The 24,193-nt window shown below is 39.0% G+C and overlaps 2 protein-coding genes across 2 annotated transcripts in view; one reads left to right on the forward strand and one right to left on the reverse strand.

Annotated features, from left to right (window-relative positions):
* Nucleotides 1-2,807: 2,807 nt before the first annotated feature.
* DCLRE1A (DNA cross-link repair 1A) lies at nucleotides 2,808-16,673 on the reverse strand. The gene is made up of 9 exons (XM_042863907.1): nucleotides 15,758-16,673; nucleotides 13,223-14,707; nucleotides 11,298-11,431; nucleotides 10,129-10,247; nucleotides 8,325-8,468; nucleotides 7,329-7,474; nucleotides 6,263-6,417; nucleotides 4,566-4,707; nucleotides 2,808-3,535 (listed from the first exon to the last, which is right to left on the reverse strand). Exons 1-9 carry the CDS (start codon nucleotides 16,173-16,175, stop codon nucleotides 3,369-3,371), a joined length of 2,910 nt encoding a protein of 969 aa, XP_042719841.1. The 5' UTR covers nucleotides 16,176-16,673; the 3' UTR covers nucleotides 2,808-3,368.
* A 234-nt stretch (nucleotides 16,674-16,907) lies between these two features.
* NHLRC2 (NHL repeat containing 2) overlaps nucleotides 16,908-24,193 on the forward strand; it is a 34,801-nt gene continuing 27,515 nt past the window's right edge. The window contains exons 1-2 of the mRNA XM_042863673.1: nucleotides 16,908-17,319; nucleotides 19,166-19,318. Coding sequence (XP_042719607.1) covers nucleotides 17,157-17,319; nucleotides 19,166-19,318 — 316 coding nt within the window. The 5' untranslated portion in view covers nucleotides 16,908-17,156. The remainder of the gene's footprint in view (nucleotides 17,320-19,165; nucleotides 19,319-24,193) is intronic.

Consider the following 24,193-nt stretch of genomic DNA (forward strand, 5'->3'; position numbering starts at 1 on the left):
AAACAAGACACTATCTGCTCTGAGATAGCACAGCACATGTAAATGTGACCGAGTGGAAAAGCCTCTTCACTGCCAAAGTATTTGTTGGAGATTCGATAATGAGGTGCCACCACACGACAGTGGGTAAAGGTTCAGATGAACAAGCGGGAACAAGAGACATGTGGAGGACGCAGGGCTCTGCCTGCTAGGGCTCAGCACGCGGTCCTCCAGGCTTCCAGCAGCTCCACAGAGCAGTTTCACCCTAACAGCACCTAAGGGCTCTGTGTGAGAGAAAGGACAGGCTTGCTGTGGCTGTTTTCATTATCACAACCGGTCTGAACCTCGCTACCTGACTCAGCACATTCAGCAAGTTGCTTTCCTTCCCTTCCCTCTCCCCTCCCGCTGCCCTGTTCAAACAGTGCTGCTTTTAGCTCATTTATCTGCTATTGGGGAGATACGTAATCAGAGCGCAGATGGGAAATACAAAGCGGCTCTTTAGAGTGGTTGGCTTTGAAAACCATTCTGGGCACTGATTGTCACGTGTTACTGCTGCCCTTTTTGCTTTGCTTTCTGCCCCAAGTCTGTCAGCAACAGACAAACTGGAAGTGCTCACAAACCCATTCTGCTTTAGTGAAATCTGTAATTTACATTGACATGTGCCACTCATTGGACGTGGTGGTGAACACAGAGCCCGATTCCCCCATCCACCACACAGGGCACCCAGGTGCAGTCTGACTGTAACAAAACACAGACCAAAAATCCTCATTGACTGACTTTAAACAACAGTATCTTCAGTTGGAGCCAACAATTTTAACCAAAGGAAAGGGTTTTTTTCTCATGTATTTACAATTCCAGTGCTGCTAATAGACTGAAAATATTCACTCTGCCATTAGGAAAAGCAGTCACTTCTTAAGTCCTAATTAATTACACCAACTCTGAAATGAGGTTTATTGTATCAGTGCCCCTCAGAGGACTTAACCAGCTGTGATCAGAGAGCCTTCCCTAAGGAACAATCTCAGAAAGGAAAGAGAAAATATCCTGCTATAAATCTTTCCACAAAATTCTTAATTAAATGGTTTTCCACATCTGCTTATGTGTCCCTTGTGGCAATCTAAGAAATCGAATCCCATTATTAACCTTCTTCCTTTACAATATGGAGAAGAACAAAAAAAAAAAAAAAAAAAAAAACCAACAACAAACCCAAACAACCAAAACCTTTCTTACAAGTTGAGATTCTGATCTTTTTTCATTCCATATGAAGGAGGCTAAATATATGATAGCATGGACAACTCCTAATAAGAATATGGATGACAAATCTACCCTGACAAAAATAGATGAAGGTAGGTAGAGGTGCAAATACAATTGAGAAAGAGGGGATAAGAACACGCAGGAGGCTGACACATGAATAGCTACAGCAAAGCAGGCAACTGAAACCAGACCCCAGCACACACAGACAAAAAAGGAATTCAGTACAAATGCCACTCTTCTTCTGCTTTTGCTCTGTGAGTCTATGGGCATCTGTTCCAAGTCAGGACATTAACTGCATCAGCCCAGCGATGCCGATGCCAGCATCTTCCAGTACACATCATTTTTGTGGTTAGATGCAGAAATTGAAGTTTGCTTTTGAAAGTAAACAAAACCCAACCTTTGCTCTGGGTGGTAGCATAGAAACTGAGACCAGAAAGCAGAGCCTTGTGGGGGGACCAGCTGCCTCACACCTAGCAGCTGCAGTGAAAGCCACTTTACTTAGGTTCTGTTAGAATCTGCGTAAAGGCTAACTAATTGCATTGCAAGCCCATAAAAATGTCAGCATGTTCACAACCCACACACTTACTCATTCTCTGCAGGGATATTCATTCTTGAAACTGCAGCTATAAAAGCAAGAGGACGTCAGAGACATGACTACAGTTTTAACATCAGCATGCCCCTCATACTTTGTGCAAAATTAGGTAGGAAAAAGACACGAGAGCTGAAAATCATGAATAATTCCATAACAATTCAACTGTTAGAAGCACGTGCCTGCCAAACAGAATCCCCAGATCTGCCCTAACTTGTACAAGGCAGTAATTCAGGCTCAGCAAAAGCAAGCACTTCAACAGATAGTTTTTAACACACCTACACCAACAAGGAGTGGAATCCTAGGAATGGGTATGCCAAATCCAGGGCAGTGAACGGTTCTTGTGATAAGGAGAGCTAGCATAATATATGATGTAAAATAAAAACTTCAGATACTTTTAATTGCCTAGGTTAAACAGAACCATTTAACGATGTCATATTTCAGTGAGCGTACTGAAACAACTGTGAATCATGGCAAGCTTTTATACTAACAGTGACCATTAAATAAATGTTTTTCTGACAAAAAAGGCACTGAAGATTTCAGATTAGCTATACTAAGGAGTTGTAGGATGGCTTTTTGTGCATGATCACACACTTTGGAATGATTTCTATTAAAACACTTAAAATGACACCAACATGCCTGTGTGCAACCACATACTTGAGTACCATAAACACCAAGCAGATAAAGAAACAGCACCGAGGGAGAAAACACAAAGTGAAACTTACCTTGGTGCTGCTGACTTACTTTTTTCTAGAATTCAAGGGACAAAGCTGTACAAACAACCCTGCCAACACAAATGCGTTGCACCACATGGAGAAGCACCACTTGTGTTCTTTGGCTCTGTGTTGAGAATTTGCACTACAAGGGCACAGGCCTAACCTCACAAAAGCAAAATACATGGAACGTTCACTGGAAGTATAGAGAGGTTTCCCAGTAGGAATGAGCAATTATCATACTGAAATAAATGCACTTACATTTTAGAAAAAACTCACATGCTTCATGTACGTTCTTTATTTTTAAAAAATCTTGACCATAATATAATTAACAATGTCTTCTATAAAATTCATTCTTGCAAGCATGTATACTGCAGAAGCTACACCAATACACTCACATAGAGTAAACTTTGGAAAAGAAGTTTTAATTAACACTAATTCCAGCTTATGAAAAAATGAGCTCCTCTGAAGCCTGAGCTGGTAGCATGAGCATAATGCTGTTTCATTTATTACAGTAACTCATTTTCCAAGAAGATTAACCTGGAGGTGGCTTCTCCCCCAGCACTGTACGTCTGGGCATCTCCATGATCTGAAGAAAATTAAGAACAGGATAAAAAGAATAAGATAAGAATAAACTGAAATAGGCATTTGCAAACAAGTGATAGGGAAATATATTAGTAGGTAAATCAGAAAACAAGGTACCCTCCCACCAGTCCATTTTTCTCAGGAGAATGGCAGTGGTATCCTTCCCAAAGAGTTCCATGTAAAAAAGAGTCACAATTTCACAGGAACTCCAAATTTCCCATTCAGCTTCTCTTCTTTGAAATACACATTTTGCCTTACTTATGTCCACTGCCCTCAATCATCCAGTCTCTAAAATGCTTTTCCATCAAGCTTCTGGCTCTCCAGTCACCAACGTTTACAGTGGGGATAATTTTCTGTGGCTTCAACCACTGAACAAAACGTTTCATTTCCAAGTAGCTGCTGTGTTCACTGTAAGGAATCCCTGAAATGAAACAAATCAGAGAGATCTGTTACTCTATCTAACTTCTTGCCAAAACACCTTTGTAAGATTTCCAGCTCAGAAATTATTATTTTTTAATTCAAACTGGAGATCTAAAGTTTACAGCTAAATGAAAACAAACATCCAGATTTTATTTCTGGAAAGTTATTTTGCATTGTTACCAAATCAATTGTCAGTGCAAACTGAACAGTCTAACATTTGATTAAATTAATGTTAAAACTTTAAAAGATTCAATTTCATGTATTGATAAGAACTGACAGGGAGAGGAAGACCCACAGTTTTCTCTCTCCAGCATGAGAGTGAGGATGGAATAAAACCTTGGCTCAGGAACTGCACTGCCACCAGCATCAGTGGGCCAAGAATTCATCCCTGGAGTTACTGCAAATATCATAGAATCATAGAATGGCCTGGGTTGAAAAGGACCACAATGATCATCTGGTTCCAACCCCCCTGCTATGTGCAGGGTCACCAACCAGCAGACCAGGCTGCCCAGAGCCACATCCAGCCTGGCCTTGAATGCCTCCAGGGATGGGGCATCCACAACCTCCTTGGGCAACCTGTTCCATTGCATCACCACCCTCTGAGTGAAAACCTTCCTATTAATAACTGATGTAAACCTCCCCTGTCTCAGTTTAAAACCATCCCCCTTGTCCTATCACTATCCACCCTTGTAAACAGTCATTCCTCCTCCTGTTTATATGCTCCCTTCAAATATTAGAAGGCCACAATGAGGTCTCCCCAGAACCTTCTCTTCTCCAACCTAAACAAGCCCAGTATATCACATGACAATCTTTATTTGCAAGAAGAGTACAGGAGCAAGAAGTACGAAAAGAAGTCTTCATTTACAGTGTTCTCATGTTCTCAACTACTTTCTCCTGGAGAGATCCATCTGTTCAGTTTCTCAGCCAGAAACCAGAAAGCACTGGTAACAATAAACAGCAGGAGTTCCCAGAAAAAAAATAAAGAGACCGTTCACACAACTAAATGCAATGAATCTTTATCACACTTATACCATAAATGGTGATCTTTCCTCTTGTCTGCGGTTTGATATCCATCACAGAAAGGCATGAATCAGAGTAGGTCCACCCAGTAGGTTTGAAAGCCAGAACTTGATCAAAATTCTCAGAAAACTTATTCAGATGATCTTGCAACCCCTATTAAAAAAAATAGGACTTATGCTGAATGCCTTTAAATTGCTCATTAGTTGAAAGACTGGAGATTTCATGATAGAGACATCAAATTAAATTCTGTTCTCATGCTTTCATAAGAGCTTTTTCTTTTAAATACCACCTGCCTTCAAATCAATAATGATGAATATTTACATTTGCAGAGCACCTCGCACGTTAAGATCTTAACTGTTTCATCTAAATAAGCACATATTAATAGCTATGTATTACAAATCAGAACACATAAGGCATCATCACTTTTTTTTTAATTAAATCTTGCTCCCAAACAATTTGTTTCCTTCTCTGGGCTGGAGGTCAGCACTCTTGCAGCTGAGTGGTGATAAAAAAAAGGCAAAAGCCTGCTTGAGTGCAAAATCATCTGGTTAGCTTAAAGTGCCGTTGACGTTTTGGTATCTGCTTGTGGCCAGAAGGGGGGTGTGAGGGAGGAGAGATGGAGATCGAGAGCCTGTGACCAAACAACAATTGCTAACTTAACCTGTCAGACACTGGTAAGTTATTAAGTAGAGAAGTGGCAAGTAAGAATCATAGAATCACCAAGGTTGGAAAAGACTTAATCCACATTTGTCAGTACTAAGTGAGCTCCGTTCTTCTCTTTTTTTCAGACTGCCTTTAAAGTAGAGCCTGCTGCTTTGCCTTTCTGTATTTTGTGGACCATTTTAAAATGCTCTTCACCCCAGAAATGAGTCACCTTTCTTAGCTAAGAAATTCCCACAGAAGTCTCAACACCAAAAGTCTACTGGCTCAAATCTCAACTGAATGTGCTTTTATATTCATCTGCTGTGAAACGTCTTAATCATAAACTGGTTTATTTGCTTTGGCTAAAAAAATACAAATAATGATCATGTGGAAAAACTAAAGCATGTGCATGCAAAAAGCATCCTTCAATTCATTTGCTGTATTTGTTTATGCAGAAATTTTCTCTGAGTTTTAAATGATCCATATCCTCAAATATCCATATCCTTGTTCTTCAGCAGGAGAAATAATGTTTTTGCAGGTAAAAATATGATTACAAATCCTTGGAAGTTGAACTGAGAGGAACAGAAGAGAACCGTATCCCCTTTTTATGTCAAATACCAAACTGGAATTTAGCAATGTTCATGGGCTGAAGCTCATCTTCATGCAGAGCTGCATGCAGAAAATCCTACTCTGCTCCTACATCACATAAAGTAAAAGACAGGCTGAAAGCAGGAACTCAGTGTCAAAACATTAATTGCTAATAAGGTAGACCCTGCAGTCATTACAGAAATCCACTTCAAAAAGCCAGCACAGAGCAAGTCCTGGAACAAATCTCAGCTTATGCTGCACAAGCACCGTATTGAGGTGAAATTACGCTTTCTGTGTATCATGTTTGGAGACATTATTAATGTTTAATTGCATTTCATTTTCAATATAATGCTGTATGTCAAAACTTCACTAACTAAATATGATCTGACAAGAGGGTAATAAGCACCAAACACTGATGGGAAGAGCCAACAGTCAAGATTAGCCAGAAGGTTAAGCAGAGAATACTTCTAGAACTTACCTTAAAATTAATTTGCATCATGGGGAGAATGTGAAGCAAAGTACCATTCCAGTTTGTACTGATGAGGGAATTAACAGCTGCTGACTCCAAACACTGCAGTGTTTTATATTTGTCACGGGACATGCTTGCCTTGGAACCCAGAACTTCAGCAATTGCTTAAGGATTGATTGAGAGAAACGAATAAAACCAAACACAAACAAATCAAATAAATAGGAGTTATTTTGTTGCTTCCTGGGAGCCATTCCTAACCATTACCCTGGGTCAAGTTTACTATTGGGAAAAAAATACCTATATTCAACAAGATAATTTTAGAATGTGAAACTGTTTCAGAAGAGAAACCTGTGGTAGCTGTTGAAAAAAAAAAATCCCACACCAAAAAGCAACTACTCCAGCTCCAATGTTTTAGTCAGAATTACACTGGAAATCACAACTAGAAAGAAAAGGAGAAGAGAAGCACAGTGACAAGTTCAAAGTCTTATTTCTTTGGTAAAATCTTACTGGTAATCACTTGAAATAAGCTGGAAACATGCAGGGTTTTGGGACATACATAGAAAACAAGCTAGAGCAACTAAATGTTGGTGAAAAAGTTTTGTACTGATGACTTCAAATATACCTAAAAGCACAAGGAGCACCAGCAGGGCAGAGCTGCCTGCTCTGGAGCATACTCTAAAGCAATCACTTTGATTCCTAATGCTGTACCTGAGTGAAGCATAGCATACAAGATTTTCATTAGGACAGAAAAGTTGTGCTTTGGTTTGGGGAATGCTGTGTAAAAATTGATTTATTTAAAACTGATAAATAGGTGTATTTAGGAAACTACATTATAGGAAGCTTGAAGGAAAAACTGTTAGCAAAATAGAAGTTGAAGAATAATAACATCCCTCTGCTACTTTGGTAAAGTGAGATTACTAAAGCAAAAATACATCATTTACGTTTTAAAATGATCAGTGGCACATTTGTCACCACAATCAATTAAACAGGTTCATTCATTTAGTATCCAAGTATTCCTTCTGCATACTTGGGAGGGAGGTGTGTGTGTGTGTGTTGTTTTTTTTTTTTTACTTACCTAAAAAAACTTTTTCTTTTCCAATGGAATAGGTGCCACAGACAACTAGAGTGCGGGGGTTTAAAGTCACCATCTCAAAGGCTGTATTGACAGCAAACTGGACAACCTCTTGTTGAGAAGGAAAGGTATATTCAGGACTACAGTACCTGGGGCATGGAAACAAGACAGATCAGATGGAAGACATCTGAGTTTACTGAGGACCTCCAAACTGCATATAAGCAATAAGAAATGAAAAAGATGCTATCCTAAAATATAATTTCAGTTTGAGATCCCTTTATCAGAAACCATGAGGTGCCAAGATAAAACTGAATAAAAGTCACCCTATGCATGCCTTCTCCCTATGTCAGTTCAGTTGCCTCTCTATTCTGTAGTTTTTCCTCTATAAATACCAAGTGCACTTTCAAGCTAGACATTTGTAGCATATTCTAATTACATCCTGATGTCTATTTTTTATCATGCACACAAAACCATAACTTAAAGCATTATTCATTCACAGAAACATATGGAACAGAAATAAAGAACTGCAGCTGGACATTAGTCATCACAGAAAAACACTTACATACACAAGTCACAGAAAGGTCTAATGAAAACCTGGAAATCTGACTTATCCATTTGGCATTCTTTCAATCTTTCAATTCCCTCCCCCTGCTTTTTCATAACAGAGCTGAACACTCATAGAAACAACCAGAAGACTTCAGTTTTAAAGCTGAACAACTCACTGCACAAATTTTAACCCCAAGAACTTCATATCACTTACAAATCATAAAGCCATTTCAATGAATGCATCTTTTCCAGTATCCACTTTTCTTCCCTCCCGTTAACAGCACAGCAGATGAACAGGACAGACGTATAGGAACTTTGGCTTTTACATAACACTAAACAGAACTAATGAGTATTAAAACAGTGAGGTTATTTATACTTGCATGCAGTTGGTTCACAAAGTAATACAAAACTGCAACTATAGGTCATACTGAAAAAAAAGTGAACTCAACTTACGTGGTATCAAGGTAAAGGGTGTGGATTTTTTGGCCAATCAAAGCAGGGTAACGTTCCATAGAAGGATCTGCCCTGAAGTCTCCTGTGTGCAGAATAGCAGCTCCACCAGGCAGGTAAAAAAGGATCATTGCTGCACCTGGACAACTGGAAAGAAAATAGAAAAAACACCCACATGTAAATAATCTACAGAGATGTGGTGCTTTGAGACAAGTAATACGCCGCCCTCCAGTAGCAAGAAAGTGCACAACAGCACTGTAAATCACACCTACTGGGCTGCCTAATGTAGCTAGAAATTCCTAGCTTATAAAGGAATTTTAAAGCTATCCTTAAGGCTATAGAGAAGACAGACTTGAATTCTCAGCTGAGAAGGAGAGAAGAAAAAACACATCAACAGTAAAGTAATCAAGTATTAACTTCCTTTTTGGTTGCTCTTTTTTCATCAGGTACAACAAAGATGCTGCCTCAGTTGCAATCTCTGAGGTTCTATTAAACTTGGAGTTCACAAGGAAACAGCATACTATGAAAGAAGCAGCATTCTCATCTCTGAGGAGCACTGCATTATTGCAGGTCCTGGACTTAATGGAGCATTTGCTTTTAAACTCTATTTGCAGGTTTTAAATATCATCCAGCATGCAGAATTCACTGCAGAATTCACTGCTTGTAAGTACAATCCTTGGCCACAGTGAATCCACTGCACCTTCTGCAGCTCCTCACCAAAGCTGTCTGAAGGGCAAGCGCTCAGACAGGAAAATCAGAGTGAGACTATTTTGGACATGAGTCATATGGAAAGGGTAAATGAAACTTCAGAAAAGGATAAAAGTGGCATGAATCAGAGCTAAAATGAGAAAACTGGTAAACTCTCCAGCAAGTTAAACTTCGTACTTAAGGTTTATATGCCTTTCAAACTGAAACAGGGGTGCAGGGAAGCAAACAGGAAAAATGAGAAGTGTCCAAATTACATAACAAGGCTTCCTTCATTCCTAGAAAGGGTTCTCAAAGGACTTCATGGAATCTTATCTCTCCAACTATAAACAAATCCTAAGATAAGTAACATTCAAACCAGCTGTGACAGTGCTGCATTTCAATATATACTTTAGGGAAAGGACTTTTCTTCAAGCACATAGCCAAATAAGGTACCAAGAGACAGAACAGCAAGAGCACAGGGCTGTAAGTCAGGAGCTACTGAACCTAAAATCCAGCATAACCACACACTGGCAGTGCATCACACTGGGTAAGAATCTCACCCTTTTACCACTGAATGCACTACAAGTTACCTGTTGTGATGTTTGTGGGTTCTCTCAGGAACCAAAGTACCAGGTTTTTCTTCAGCTGAAGATTTCACTATCTTGAGTTGTAGCTACAAAAACCTAACAGATCTGATCATCAGTTCTAGGATGTTTCCAACCAGGCACAAAAACTGAAGTACCCAGAACCTAGAAAACCATGCAAACTCTCAAGTGTAAACACTAAGGAGATATGTGTGGATAACACTGAAGTGCTCACTACAAGCAAACAAAATAAAATTAAGGAGACATCACCAAAAAAGCCTAAGATCCATTTTAAAAAATAGCTCCCCTATTCCAAAAGCTAACATAAGCAATAAGCTTAGGCTTCTGCACTCCGAAGTCACTAATGAAATGAAAATCTATGTTAGCAAGTCAAGTCAGGGTACTGAAGAATTTCTTCCCTTCTTTTTTCAGATCCATGGAAACCCCAAAATTATGAAAACACTGGGTCTGTTCAGCCAATTATCTTTAATATTCTAAACAAACAAACACTGCATAACAAATGCAATGATACCTACTGATTGGCATCAAGCAACAACACTTTGATCCCATTCACCATACATTCTGTGTCCATTGGCAGCACATTGATGTACTGCTCTTTGACTCGAAGTTTGCTCTTCACCAGATTGCCAGTTATCTGCAACAAGAAAATGAACAAAATCTTTTAAAAGACTTTATTTTTTCTTAGAAACAAAGGCTCTCAAAGCCAAACTGTCTGGCTTAGAGAGAAACTGTGAGAACGTGAAGAGACCAACAAGAAGCAACATGATCAGTATTTGTCACTGATTGTCTATCAGGAAGAGAAGTTGTCAGTGCTTGCTTAAATAACTATAGAAGTTTCCAGGTCACTGGTGCTGAGTCTCATCGTAGGGTACTGTAGTCAACTCAGCAGCTGCTGGAAGGACAACATGGGAGGCATCCATTTCAGGGGACTTCCAGAGAACCTCATAGAGAAATTTTTGATGCAGACTCTGGATGGGCTTATTAGGGAAGGTGCCCTACCATGCTAGGAGTAGAGAAGTAGAGAAGACCTGGTTGGACAAAACACAGCCAGTGGCAGTCTTGGTCACTCGGAGACCTGAAGCACAGGACATGCAGGACCAGGCTAAAACAACTGCATTTACTTAACCTCGAGAAGAGGGTGCTTACAGGGAACTTAATTTCAAACTTCCCTCCCTTGATGAGGTCAATGGAGACTATGGAGCCCATATTATTCTCCATGACACATACAAAGAAAAAAAGCTGCAGTCATGAGTTGTAAAATGTGACATTTCAATTGCATGTAAAGAAACCAGAGTGGCTTAAGCACTGCAACAAGTTGCGTGGAGACACAGCAGAACCTGTCCTCTTCTATTGTCAAAATTTGAGCAGGCAAAGGCTGGGAACAATCTGATCTAACTTTGAAGTTAGCCCTGTACTGAGCAGAAAATTGAGCTATATGATCTCTAGAAATCCACTTAAACCTAAATTAATTCCTGGTAACTAAACAAGTAAGTTTCATTAATCTTCTTTAACAGCCAAACTAAGATAAGATTTCTTCCCAGATTCCCCTATACATATTATCCACTGTTCTGAATTGCCCCAGTAATGGAATCTCTGGTCCTGTATTAATTTTCATCATGATTATAGTTGTGTATGGACTTGATATATGAATTTGATAATATCTAGTTACCTTGAAAAACCTTACCTTATTACAGTACAGTGGAAATACAAAGTTTTTTGTCAACCCACAATAGTGATCAGAGTGAAAATGAGTGAGGAAATAGGCTGTGCAGCCTTCTATTTCTCCATACTGGAAAGCATCAACTGTAAAGCCAGTTCCTAAAGCAAAAAGGCAAGAGAAACCCGTCAGTAATCACAGACAGCTCAGAACAAGTTTCTAATGAGATTTCTCTTAGACTCTTATTTAATTTCTTTCTTCCAAATTAAAAACGGAATACAGTTCCATCATGCAAAGTGTCAGGGACCACTTAGTGAGGGACTCAGTTTGCAAATGAGTCAACAGTCACACACACAAAAATAATAATAAAAAGGTTTTTTCACATTAAAACAGTTTTAGCAATGCGTCCACACGCAGCTACGTTCACAGGTCTCCCATTTGTTGGTTGCTCAGCTGCCATCCTACACAGATGGCAGCTGGTTGAGCAACTCTGTATTTAACTGGCATTTCTCAAAGTTCGTGTTTAAAATCTTAGCACAAAATAAAACAGATAACAACAGCTTAACAATTGATTTGGCCATCAACCTGCAAAATCTCAATTAGTCTGTTTAACGTTCTCCACAAAGCATGCTACTGTACTGTTACTGAGTGAGCGATCTGGGATCTTCAGATATGTCTGCTGAGATAAAATGTGAATGATTTGCTGTTCCACGTGTTTAGTGAGGCGCTGTTTGTACAGAGCTATTGCATAAAGACAGCAGCACGGAAGCCAGCCCTCCTCCCTGCACATGTCATGTTTTAATGCAGACGAAATGACAAGTGGTCCTTTTACATTGGGTCATACTTTTGGAAAACCACCCATGATCCAATTCATTTGGGGACAATCAAATATTTTTCATTGTATGTTGTTGAGCTCTTCCAGAAGAACTACAAATAGCTCTGCTATAGCTAGAAATAGCTAGAATTTGTAACTGCATTAAAAAAAAAACAAACAGTTGTCTGCCAATAAAAAGCAAAATAAAACAGAAACTCCTCAAGTGAGGATCCACACATAGCATTATCAGCACAGAAAACACACTTCAGGTAAAGTAATTAAAACAAAAAGCACTACAGATTATAGCAAAACAACTTTAAATTTCTGTTGCAGGCACAGAACTCTGCTAGTCAAATTTATTATATAGGGGAAATGCTCTCAGTTCATGGAACCCATGATAGTGGTGTAATCTCATGAAGACTTATATGTCAATCTTCAAGAAGCACTCTGGCTCTCATAGTCACCAAAGTATTTCTATTTGGCTTCCTCAAATATTTATGTATAATTAAACCCTTCGGTGGTAAACAGAATCATGAAGCTTTTAAAGTTGCTGGTGTATCATCCCATATTTAGCATAATTGCTTGAGAAGACTGAGAAATTCCTGTGTCCTGAGCTACATTTTTCTGCTTCACTTTCATGTCTTTGCTTATAAAGTTGTAGCATTTAAGAACTTCATTTGCAAAATTATTTTTCTTTTTTTTTTTAATTAGCATAAAATAAGTGTAATTGACCAACCTATTTTCAGGGGCAAAAGATACAATGTAAAAGATTAAATAGAGGAATTAAAAGTGAACATTAACAAAGGAGATATTCAAAAACACTGTAGAAAGTAAATCAGCTCGTGTTTCTTATTCTGTCAAAAATAAGCAGAAGTCTGTCCTAGCAACTGTTTTCCTGAGGCAAACATTTCACTGTGCTTTATTGAGGAGGCCTCTGTGGGCTGTTGTCCCATGGTCAGATTCTTCTGAAGATCTGCACCCAGACATGTTTTTATTGACTGCTGGAAGAAGTCATTAAAGATTACAGTTTAAATTAATATGGGGAGTGAAGAATAACAAAGCCTAAAGTTAGAGGAAAAAATGCAGCACACAAGCCCAAATTAGTTAACCACTACACAGAGCAGTAGTTATCTCTCACCTGGTATTTTCTTGTAGAAAGGACACTGTTTATTCCTTGCTCCTTCATCTGGAGTAGATGATTCTCTAAATCTTTTTCTCCACTTCCTTTGGCCACCAGAAGTTACATCTGCAAAGCCTCCATCCTTATTTGAACTTTCTTTAACTGCTTCTAGATCCTCCACAGATCCTTCAGCTTTTCTTTTTTGCTGTCTGGGCTGCTTTCCACTGGGAGCTACTGAACTGAGTATCTGCTTTCCCACACTCAAACACGCCTCTCCTTTGCTTTCCTCTTTTACTTTAGGTTTTAACCCAAAGAAAACACCAATGTCCATTTGTTTGAGTCCTTTGGCAGGACTGGATTTGGCCTTCGTACTTGCTAAGGAACGAGATGAGACCGTTTTAGAGATGGGGCTGGGAAAGCACACACCAGTTGAATCGAGGTTTTCTTCTTTCTTCACCGCTGGCTGCAAACTCTCTTGGCAAGCTCCTTTTTCAATGGCATCAGCAGTCATTTTATCCGTATCAGTTAAAACAACACTTGGGCCTCTCAAAACCTTATTTTTTTGAGACAAAGGAGATCCAGCACCTTCTGTAAGCAGCTCTGGTTGTGTATGAATAAGACCTGAATACCCAGAATCCAAAGCACGAGCACCCTTGTCTTGTGACTCTTTATTACCTGTGTTAACTGCAGGGGAAATCAATCCTGGCTGTTGAAACTCCTCATTGCAATTAAGAGGAAAAGAGGATTCTGCTGATAGCATCACTTGCTGATTATCTACACATGGTGAATTACAGCATTTGCTGTCTACATAACTCTGAGAAGCACTTTTTCCACTATGATACAAACAGCTTGATGTATTTATTTCCTTTTTAAATTTAAGAACTTCAGCATCAGATTCATCACCTTCAAGATTCTGGACTTTGAGTAGTTTATTCTGTGATGTTTTTACTTCTGTCTCTTCCTCAACTTCACCCTCACTTTCCTCACAAGTACTCAGTGGAGAATATGAAATTTCCCAGTCACTGAAATCAGCTTTTGACTGTAGTAGGCTTGGCTGACTCGTATCTTTTTGACTACAAAGGTCTTCTCCCGGAACACTTTCTTGTGAAGGTGTAAAGTCATAAAATTCAAATTTACAGCTGTTATCTGTGGTTTGTGTGAGCTGAAATACTTGTTGAGGCTTTTGAACATCTGCAAAAGAGGAAGTGCTTTCACTGGTTATATTTAGAGAGTTCCTTTGTGCCGAATCCTCTATCTTTGATGTACACTCATTATTTGGGACATTTTTTAAGTTCTTAGATGTTTTCTCAGTCTGCGAGACTTCTACATGACTTGGAAAACAGCTGGACTTTGCAGTAGTAGAACATGTCATCTTCCTCTCCAAAGTGTTTGCTGTAGAGTTCACAAGATATTCTCCTGCTCTGCTTGCTGCAAGTAGAAAATGGCTATAGCGCTTGTAGTGGGATGGAATGGTAGATGTGCACAGTAAACCATCAGGACACTCTATGGAAAAGCAGTTCAACCAAAAAGTAACATTAATATCTTTGTAAATGTAGTTTGCATAATTATTACATCAAATAAAAATCTCATATGGCATACAGTTCTAAAGATTTTCTTATAAATGTAGTTATTGGAGGACAGAAGGCACAAGTACAAAGTAATGTCAGGCTGCCACATCTCCTGCCCCAAGCTGGTGCAAAATGAAAGGTTTTAGGTTTTCCAACCTGATATTAGCACAGCTCTGAGCCTGCATTAGTTCACCTTTCTAGCAAGATGAATATGTTACTCTGTTTCAGTACTGTACTTACTAATGTGCTACGTGGCTTCTAGTTTAGAATTGTCCCATGTACAAGGAAGGCTCAGATCAAAAGTGCCCTGAAAGGCTACGTGTTTCAAAACAAACCAAACCTAGGTTCTGAATCTACTTGAAATTCCATTTAAAATTGTCTGCTAGGTGACATTTTAAAAAGTAGTCAGGTATCTGCTTATGTAAGTACTGTAAAAAGGACTCAGGGTTCAGAAGCCAACAAAAGATCTGTCGCTGTTCCCTGAACACTTTTTGTTGACAGTTTGCTAACCTAACTTTTGAGAATTTTGACGGATGCAAATCAATTAGGACTTTTTTCCCCATTAATTATAGGAAGAAGAGATGGAAATGAAGTATAGAACATCTGCTTAAGGTAATACCACCATCAAAATTAGGATTAAAGGCTCAATTTTAATTGTTCTGAAGAAGAAACTTCAACAAAAGTAAAACAGATATGAAGAAATTCTGAATCAAAAGCTGCAAATCCTTAAATGAAGGATATTTCCCATTATTTTACAATGGTAAATATGTACCCTCGATTTCTTCCTTAATACAATGGAAGTAAAACTTGTTAAACAATCATGAATCTTTGTTAATGCTCCACATTTTTTGAGATTTTCATAGCAGATTTCCACATTCTTCACAAAGAACTGAAAATTCGATACGAGAACATTTTAACTACATGTGAAAACCAGAGCTTACAGCAGTTATCTGTTTAACATATTTTGCTGAAGACTTCTTCCTACCTTTTTCAACAGATCCTGGAGTATCCAAACATTCAGCAACATGCCAGCGAGGCGTCTGCACCAGCAGCAAGGAGAAGGGCATCTGACAGCTTGGGCAATATCCATCACAAACCAGCCTTGTGCTTGGTGAGCCCTGTTCTGTCAAGCTGCTCAGGCTTTCCTGAGTGTGCACACTGTTGTCATCTTTAGACGGATCCAGGTCCTCGCTTGGCCTCAATCTCTGCCCGCTTTTCTGAGGAGTACTACTTTTATCCACAGATTTCTTTTTGTTTCCATTTCCCTTTCTTTTTGGCCTGCATTTGCCTTTGGTTACTGTCTGCATGGACACAGAGGTACTGTTTGAGTTACTCTGTGGCTTTCGCTTCCTAATTGATTTGTATTCCCAAATGTCCTCTTCCAATAAAGCATCTTCAGACATGGCAACATACGAAATACTGTCCTTGCACTTAAGCAGCAGTTCACAAATCTAACTTTCCTACCATTGATAAGTTTTGTCTTCCAGCAGTGAACGGGAGATGGAAGAAAAGCAACCGAGCCCCATTCTACAAAAGCATCACTGTGCCCCAAACCAAACGGCAGCCCCTGATGGGACAGGAGCATGGTGGATCCGATCCTGAAAATAATTTAACAAGCGTCTCTTTGAGTATCTGCAACAGCTGTTAAACAAGAGCAGAATCTGTCAGGTACAGAAGGAATGGCTGACAGAGCCATTTCCTTCAGCCCTCCCCTCCGACCCCCAGCCCGGCCTGGGGTGCTGCTCTTCCCGCACCCCTGACCGCCCCCGAGAAGGATTTAAAAGAAAAAGTGACTTCAGCTCCGAGATCGCTGCCACGAGCCGCCACACAGTGAAGATCGAGGTGAGCACACCGCTCCGCTCCCACCGCCGAGCAGCCGCCTCGCTTCAAGCGCGCGCCGCCGGCCGGCCCTCACAGCCCCGTCGGCGTCCGCAGTTTCGTCACCTCCTCTATCATTACATCTCCTTCCGCTCCGAAAATTAAAAAAAAAAAAAAAACACAACAAACCTCAATCTTTGGTTCCGATACATCCCAGTTGTGACATATTTTACGCTTAAGAATAATTAAAAAAAAAAAAGCGTAATAAGCGGGGAAAAAAAAATAAGGCGGTGGTGCTGAATCTGCTGGATAGGAATCACCGCTCGGGGTTTGGCGCGCAGTTTCCCTCACGAATCTGCTTCTGCGAATTGCAAAAGCCGGGTCAAAAATGAGAAATGAATTTAAAAGCCCCTCCCTTTAGGAAAGACGAATCTCTGTGTGTTTGCATTTAGCGTTTTCATTGCTTGTTTTGCTTTGTTTTGATTACAGCTTTTCTATTCCAGGCCGAATGTGCGGCGGCGAAGCGGCAGGCCAGTAAACAGCGGCGGGCTCGGCCTGGAGGCGCCATGGCGGCGGAGGGCCTGGCGGGGCTCCTGCCCGCACAGACGCAGCTGGAGTACGCGCTGCTCGACGCCGACACCGCTCAGGAGAAGGAGAACCTGGTCTACCAGTACCTGAAGAAGATGGACGGCCGGGAGCGGGACCTGACAGTGCCCGAGCTCGGCGGAGGTGGGTGGAGGGGCCCGGCTGCGCCGCGGAACCACCGCCCCGTCGGCTGGTGTAGAAAAAGGCATTTTTGCTGGGCAGCGGGCTCGTGAAGGCACGGGAGCGAAGGAGAAAAGAACCTCTTTACGAGTGTGCCTCTTGCTACCCCTTGTAAAAACCCCTTCTTTAAAGCCTCGTTCTTAAACTTCCTATGCTTTGTTAACTTTTTTTTTTTTTTTTCCCCAAATAGGCGCTTTCGTTTTTTGCAGGGAGCTTTCTTCTGGTTCCTTTGGTTTTGCTGCAGCTCTTGCCCTTCCACTTCAGGCCTTTCTGAGCTCTTTCACCCCATGACCAATTTATGCTTGCTGATTTTCATGTTCCTGATAAAGTGTTTCGTGCTGGAGATGCCGTCCTGGTTCAGTGGTGCTCCTTTTTCCACTTCCCATATTCCTGTAACTTTTGTGCAAAGCATTCATCCTGCAATTCTTGCTCTTGTGGGTGCTTGTGGCCTCAGAGATGCTTGCTGGGGCTGTGAGAAATGAAGGATTGCAAGACAGAGACCCAAACAGATAAAATACAGGATTAACGTTATAGCATAGGAGTGAATTCTGACTTCTAACCATTGTGAATGCTTTCAGTGTCTGGATTTGGCCTCCTGAATTGAATCTTCACTGTCATTACCATTGTTTTGCTTTCTGTATTTTGTCAAAGCTTCTGTTCTTTTCTGGAGATGAGATCAAATAAGTAGCCAACTCTTTTTAATTCCAGTATGCTTTAAAGGAAGATATTTTAATTCTAGTGAAAAGTGGAGCGATGCCATTAAAGCAATCTGGTCTTCTTTCAAGAAGCAAAATGTAAAGCTTCACTCTTGTATTGCAGAAATACATGAACTGAAATTAATTGTCTCCAAGTCTGAATGTGCATACATTCATGTTGTATATATGAATATACATCAATATGTACTTTGTGTATAGAGGGAGGCCAAACTTCCTCATAGCAAAGCAGAAAACAAATCTGCTGACTCAGGTAGCAATAACTTCTGGAGCACTGAGCTTGCTGAAACTGATGGGGTGAAGGTTAAGATTATTCTGAGTACATTTCTGCTCTCCAAAAAATAGTCCTTTAAGAGCTGAGTTTGACTTCACAATGTATCACATCTGTTTTTTCCCCTTTTTTTCCCCCCAAAACTGTTGAGTGGCAAACGGTTATCTAGGACATTCAGATCTCAATGCCAGGATCAGAATAATATCAGTCACCAGTCAGAAAGCATTGCCTTCACGTTTCAAATCAAGTAATAAGAATGAGTGTCCAAGTATACTTCCACCTCCATCTGAAAGGGTTATAGTTCTGTCACCTGGGAAGTAATATTTCATGTCTGTCATTTTAGGTTGTTTAAAATGAAGGCCAAAACTAAAAAGGGAAAAATATTGAAGTCATCTCTGAAAATGTCATTTACAAAAATGTTGTAAAATGAAGAGTTTGAGTTCTATTCCATTTGCATTTATGAGTTTTTAAAGTCGTTATTAACACCTATGATGTTGTTAGGTGTTGAGTAATACAGGTTCTTTTAAAATATATGGAAATTGTTCTTCAGCTTGCATCTTCTGGCAATTAAAAGGTACCTTTTAACTATATAAGTTGTACTTTCAATGTTACATTAAATTCATTTAGTAATTTTGAATATTTGTGTAATATGAGGGTGAGTTTGATAAACATAAGACTTCTGTTTTGCTTTTCTACTTGGTAGAAAGAGATGGGGTTGTTTGCCTTAAGTGAAATGCCCTAGAAATGTTGTGTTAGCACACCAGTTAGGTACAAGTGTCTTCCTTTCCCTGCCCTTCCTCTAAGTGTTCCTCTGTTCTCTGTGCAGATCTACAGTGGTTAAACACTGAAGGTCCCATTTCTCTTCACAAAGACCTTCGTGGAAAAGTTGTGGTGTTGGATTTCTTCACTTACTGCTGCATCAATTGCTTGCACCTGCTGCCTGATCTCCATGAATTAGAGCACCAGTACTCTGATAAAGGTAAAAGAGCTTTGGCTTGCACAGAATAGAATTTCCTGGCAGCATTGCAGGTGGAGTAGCTGAGTCACTTCAGTTACTAAACAGCTGGCAGCATTTCAGGGATGCCTAAAAATGTCTCCTAATCTTTTAAGTATCCTGACAAAGGTTACTGGCTGTGCTCTCATCACATTTTTAGGTGGGGTTAAATATGGGGTTTCTTTAACTATACAGGCACAAAAGACATGATGTGTGTCTAAAGCCTGAATCTGATATCCTCATAGGACTGTTTGCAAAACGCATGGATGTAAGTTACAGGCACAAAGTTGCTGTATGCACACGTGCCTTACAAATCAACTCTGAGCAGGACATGGTTTAGTCTATTTTTTTTTCCCTTTCCAATTGAAATAAAAAAAACTTGGTTTAGGTTTTCTTTTCTCCCCCTCATCATCTTATTTTCAGTTAGTAGCCATCTACCCTGAGAGAGGGGATTAAGCTCTTAAAGATTTAAAGTTCACATCTGAAATAAAGCCCATCTCTCTCTGACCGAATGAAAATTCAGGGTAATTACTATTTAAGATTTAGTCTCTTGTCATTCTGATGACTTGTCAGAGAGAAGAAATGTTCTTACACACAAACATATCAGCAACTAAATTAACTTGTGTTTTAGCAGACTAACTAGTTAGATGAACTTTGTTACTTTCATTCAGTAAAATATTGTAAGGACTGACACAGTAAACATTACTTTAAGGTTTACATTTTTGATCCTACAGTAACGTTTCTGATCTGATTGTCATTCTGTCAGCATTTATTTTTGTGTTTCCTGTTTTTGTTAGAAAAACAGATGGCAATGTCATTGAAATTAAAAGTTCATTAAGTTAGTTCACATACATTGTAGGTATAAATAGTGCTTTACAAAAGATTGAAATAGAATAATTTACCTGCTTTGAAAAATTTGACTGTTTGCTTTGGAGAAGTTTGAGAACTGGTGTAATATTTTAGCTATGAGGAGCTTCATTAAAATAACACCTTCATAGCTTTTTTTTTTTGTGAAGGAGGCAGTTTTAAGTGGAAAGCAATGAAGAAACTAGGAAGGGATTGTTCTGAATGTCAGGCATGCTGGAAAGAAGGTCTGCTTCAGAAGATGGAATTTGTCATTGAATTGATAACATCTTTAAGCAACACACATTTTAAAATATATATATTTAATATATTTAAAATATATTATAAAATATATATATATAAAAATACAGCAGCCATCCCTGATTTAAAAAACAAACTAAGCTGTTAAATCTGTTGGGAACAAAAAGTTATTTTAACAACCTTGTACAAAGTACTTTGCTGACAGGGAACAAATGCTTTTTAGTTTTGAGATATACAGGAACTGCAGTTTGGAAAAAGATGCTTGGGCTGGAAGTAAAAAGAATAAGTAGAAAGAAATGACAGCAAGTGTATAGGAGATAAAAGTTACCAGTCAGCAAGAGATGAGAGGAAAGGCCAGCTTGAGACACTTGAGAAAAGTAAAGGCTGGAAGAATAAGACTGAAGTAGAAAGGATGATGGGCATACCAAAAATACTTTAAAACTACTAAGATAAGAACTTTTTTAGCATTCATCCTGATGCCAGAGTTTCATTCTATTTTAATCTGCTGCCTTCTTTAGCTAATGGAAGTCTGTTGTCCCTTCAGGATCTGGGGGACAGATTCACTTTCACTTGGGTTGGTTTCCCCATCGCTTACCTCAATTACAAAACCTACAGCATTTACACACACATTTCATTGACATTTAGCAGAAGAGTCCTGATCCAGCAGACAGTGTTATTCAGAGGGAAAAACAAATATTTTACTCTCACAGGTTATTTCACAGCACATTTGGGTCTTTAATCTGGTGTTAGAATAGCTAAAGGAGTGTTTCCTCCATATTTCTGCATAATTGAGAACAAACCTTAATGTTGATATAATTTGCAGCAGCATCTTTTTGTGCATAACTTTTCATGTTCTGATTTTTGTCCACATGGTTTAAACCCTGTCTTGCTGGAAGAATGTAGAAACTTCACTAATACAATCGTCACGTAAGACATCTAAACAAGAATCTGGAAGTTTTAGGATGATCCTAAGCCATTAAATGTATCTTTGTACACATGCACACAGTTCTATTGTCTGGAATTTGAGATTTGTCTCAAAGTAAAGGCTGCTTTCCATAGGATTAAATGTCACCTAGCATCTTTATCTGATCTGTTCTTGTTGCTATCTTCAGTGGAGCTATTTCTGTTTTTCAAGTGGCGTTCAAAAAGTTATTTTAAACCCCAGTGCATATCCAGTTCATGTTATCAGCAGTCCAGAAATTACTTCTATAAGAGGGAGTACTTTCTAATATTCAGAAATAGCTTGGCATAACTCCAGCGTTATGCTCTGCTATAATCCTTCAAATAGTGTTTTAAATGGTGTGCATTTTCTTGTATCAGTGTAGCATCTCTTTCCACAGAAGTTCGCTTCATGAGGGAGTATTATAATGTCTATTATCCTTCCAGCCTTAATGATATTTTTGATGGATGGATAAAGCACTGCTACTCATCTTATTATAGTGAAAACGTTCAAATTGCTCTTCAGAGTTTATCACTTTATGATACTAGAATTTGAGTTGTCTCCTATTGCAACATGCCATGCCTAATGGATTGGCAACAATACTATTTCTTTGGTTTCCTTGATTCTCTATCCTTGAACTTGTTTTATGCAGCTCCTGTGCAGAGCTTCACCTTTCCTTGTTTTCTTCCAGAAAACAAGAGTTGCTACTCCTCTAGTTGTGGTTCTTCCCTATTAATACTGTTTTACAGCTGAGGAGAAAAGCCAAAAAACAAAAATAAGTCTCAATTTCTTTGTAAGCTAATAAAAAGCAAGTCAAAGATTAAATTGGTTTCTTTGGTTGGTTTTTTTTTTTTTTTTTTGTAAGCAACAACCTCCTCTGAGCTCAATAATCCAACTGCTTAAGTCATGAAATAATAGCCTCTTACATTTCTGACACAAAATCATCAAAATAATTTACTTGAAATAAAAATTAAATACGAGTTGCACTGCCAGAACAATAACAGTGCTGTCAGCCCTCCATTTTTAGAGACCATTCATCAAGTGCTAGCAATGCAGTGTGCATTGCTGCAGAAAGTTTCTTTCCTGGAGCAGGTGTCAGGCAACCCTAATGTACAATAGGATGCTTATTCTCCTTTTGTAGAAGGGGATTATTTATGCTCTGGCTTTTATACACTGTAATATTTTTGCTGCATTATTTGCAGTAACACAGTCATTCAGTAATCATATTATTATATTGGTTTAATCTTTAAAGCCTCGAAAAACAAAACAACACAGAAAACCCCACCCAAACAACCAACCAAAACCAAGCAGTAATGCAGGCATTAGAAGCAAGGTATGGTAGAATTCTTTATGTCAGGAATGCTTTCCTAAAGTAGAATTTGGATTTCTACATTGTAGAATAGAGCAAGATAAACACACATTCCACAGCAGGTGTTTGTGGAGGCTTTCTTTGGGAAGAAAACATTGGTTTGTGGCATAGATAGGAGTATGTTACAAAGCTTTAGGGGAATGTAATGGCTTAATACCTGTTGATTTGTAGAGATCTTTAAGAGCATAAGGAGAAAAAGGTTTGACATCTTTGTGAAAAGTATATTTGAATAAAAGAGTATCCACTGAGCAATGCAGGAAGAGGAGATTTGCAGGTGTGCTTGTAGGTAAAAGGAAGAGCAGCCTAAAAGGAAGCAGCTGCTATCCTGAATTCAAACCAACTGGATTGTGGATAACTTGTAGGCCTTGAAGATTTGAAGTCCTCTTGGAAAAAAAAAAAGTAAAATATAGCAAATACCTGGAAGAAAGCAGTCCAAAATTTCTTACCTCAAAGAAGTTTGTGTAACAGAAAGTATTCTTCCTGTGCCAGCAAAGTTAAGGACTGTAACATTCAGAAGAATAACTCGCAGATTTAGACTAAATTAATTAAATTCAGCAGTGCTTGTGATGTGGAACTGATTCTTTAATGGGAGTGATTTGGCTTGCTTGAATCTAATGGCCTGTCTGATCAGAAGTCATTAGGATGACAGAACTTAGAGCAGCAGATACAGTGGGAGAGCTCTGTGAGAAAATGAGTAATAAATCTGCCAGAAGTATGATTGCAAACATGCAATTTTTTTCAGGTTAAATTTATGGGAACTGATGAAGGTTTCATTCTGTTGTAACAAATGATTATTTTCAAATAAGTGCAGAATAGTCTTTTAATTATCTGCCACTACAGATCACTGAACAGTTCATGCTCTGAAGTCTCACTGAAAATTTGTTAAGAAAACATTTGAGATTTGCCTTCCCCAGTTTAGTGACCTTTACCATTTTCAAGTCAGCATCAAATAAAGGCACTTAGTTCCTTAGGAATTCCCACTGCACATCTGCTTTTATCCTTTTAACCTCTAAATTGTATCCTTCTTATATAAGTTTAATAGCTGTTCAACCAAGCCTATTTTGCCTTTAGTAGTACAGCACACCATTTTTCACTGTAGTATTTGAAGAAGCACAAATTAATCCAAGATGGAACTTAAGATAAATGTCATTTAAGAACCTCATTAAGTCCTTGAGGACTCTGCACAGTTGTATATTAAAGTTTAAGCATCAACAGAACTGGATTTAAGTTGGATAATTTTTCATCCCTGACGCTCACAGCATCTCCCCATCTTCTCCTCTTTTATGACATTACTTGTATTGTATGATAAAAATATGGAATTCACTATAGACATCAGTAGCTAGGGGAAGGTAGGAAACTACAAATATTTGAATGTAAGCAATGAAAGAATCTATAAATGCTAAATATTTGCTTTGATATGACTGGAAAAGAGAAAGCATTTGTTGCT

The sequence above is a fragment of the Lagopus leucura genome, unplaced genomic scaffold (assembly GCF_019238085.1).
Source record: "Lagopus leucura isolate 7727_CA_CO unplaced genomic scaffold, USGS_WTPT01 Super-Scaffold_741, whole genome shotgun sequence".
Lineage (NCBI taxonomy): Eukaryota > Metazoa > Chordata > Aves > Galliformes > Phasianidae > Lagopus > Lagopus leucura.

Coding starts and splice junctions, on each gene's coding strand:
- DCLRE1A (XM_042863907.1), bottom strand. CDS start 16,175: ATGTCTGAAGATGCTTTATTGGAAGAGGACATTTGGGAATACAAATCA. Junction 8,469..10,128: donor TTGTTGCTTGATGCCAATCA/GTAGGTATCATT, acceptor TTTTCTTTCCAG/TTGTCCAGGTGCAGCAATGA. Junction 7,475..8,324: donor ACCCTTTACCTTGATACCAC/GTAAGTTGAGTT, acceptor TCCATGCCCCAG/GTACTGTAGTCCTGAATATA.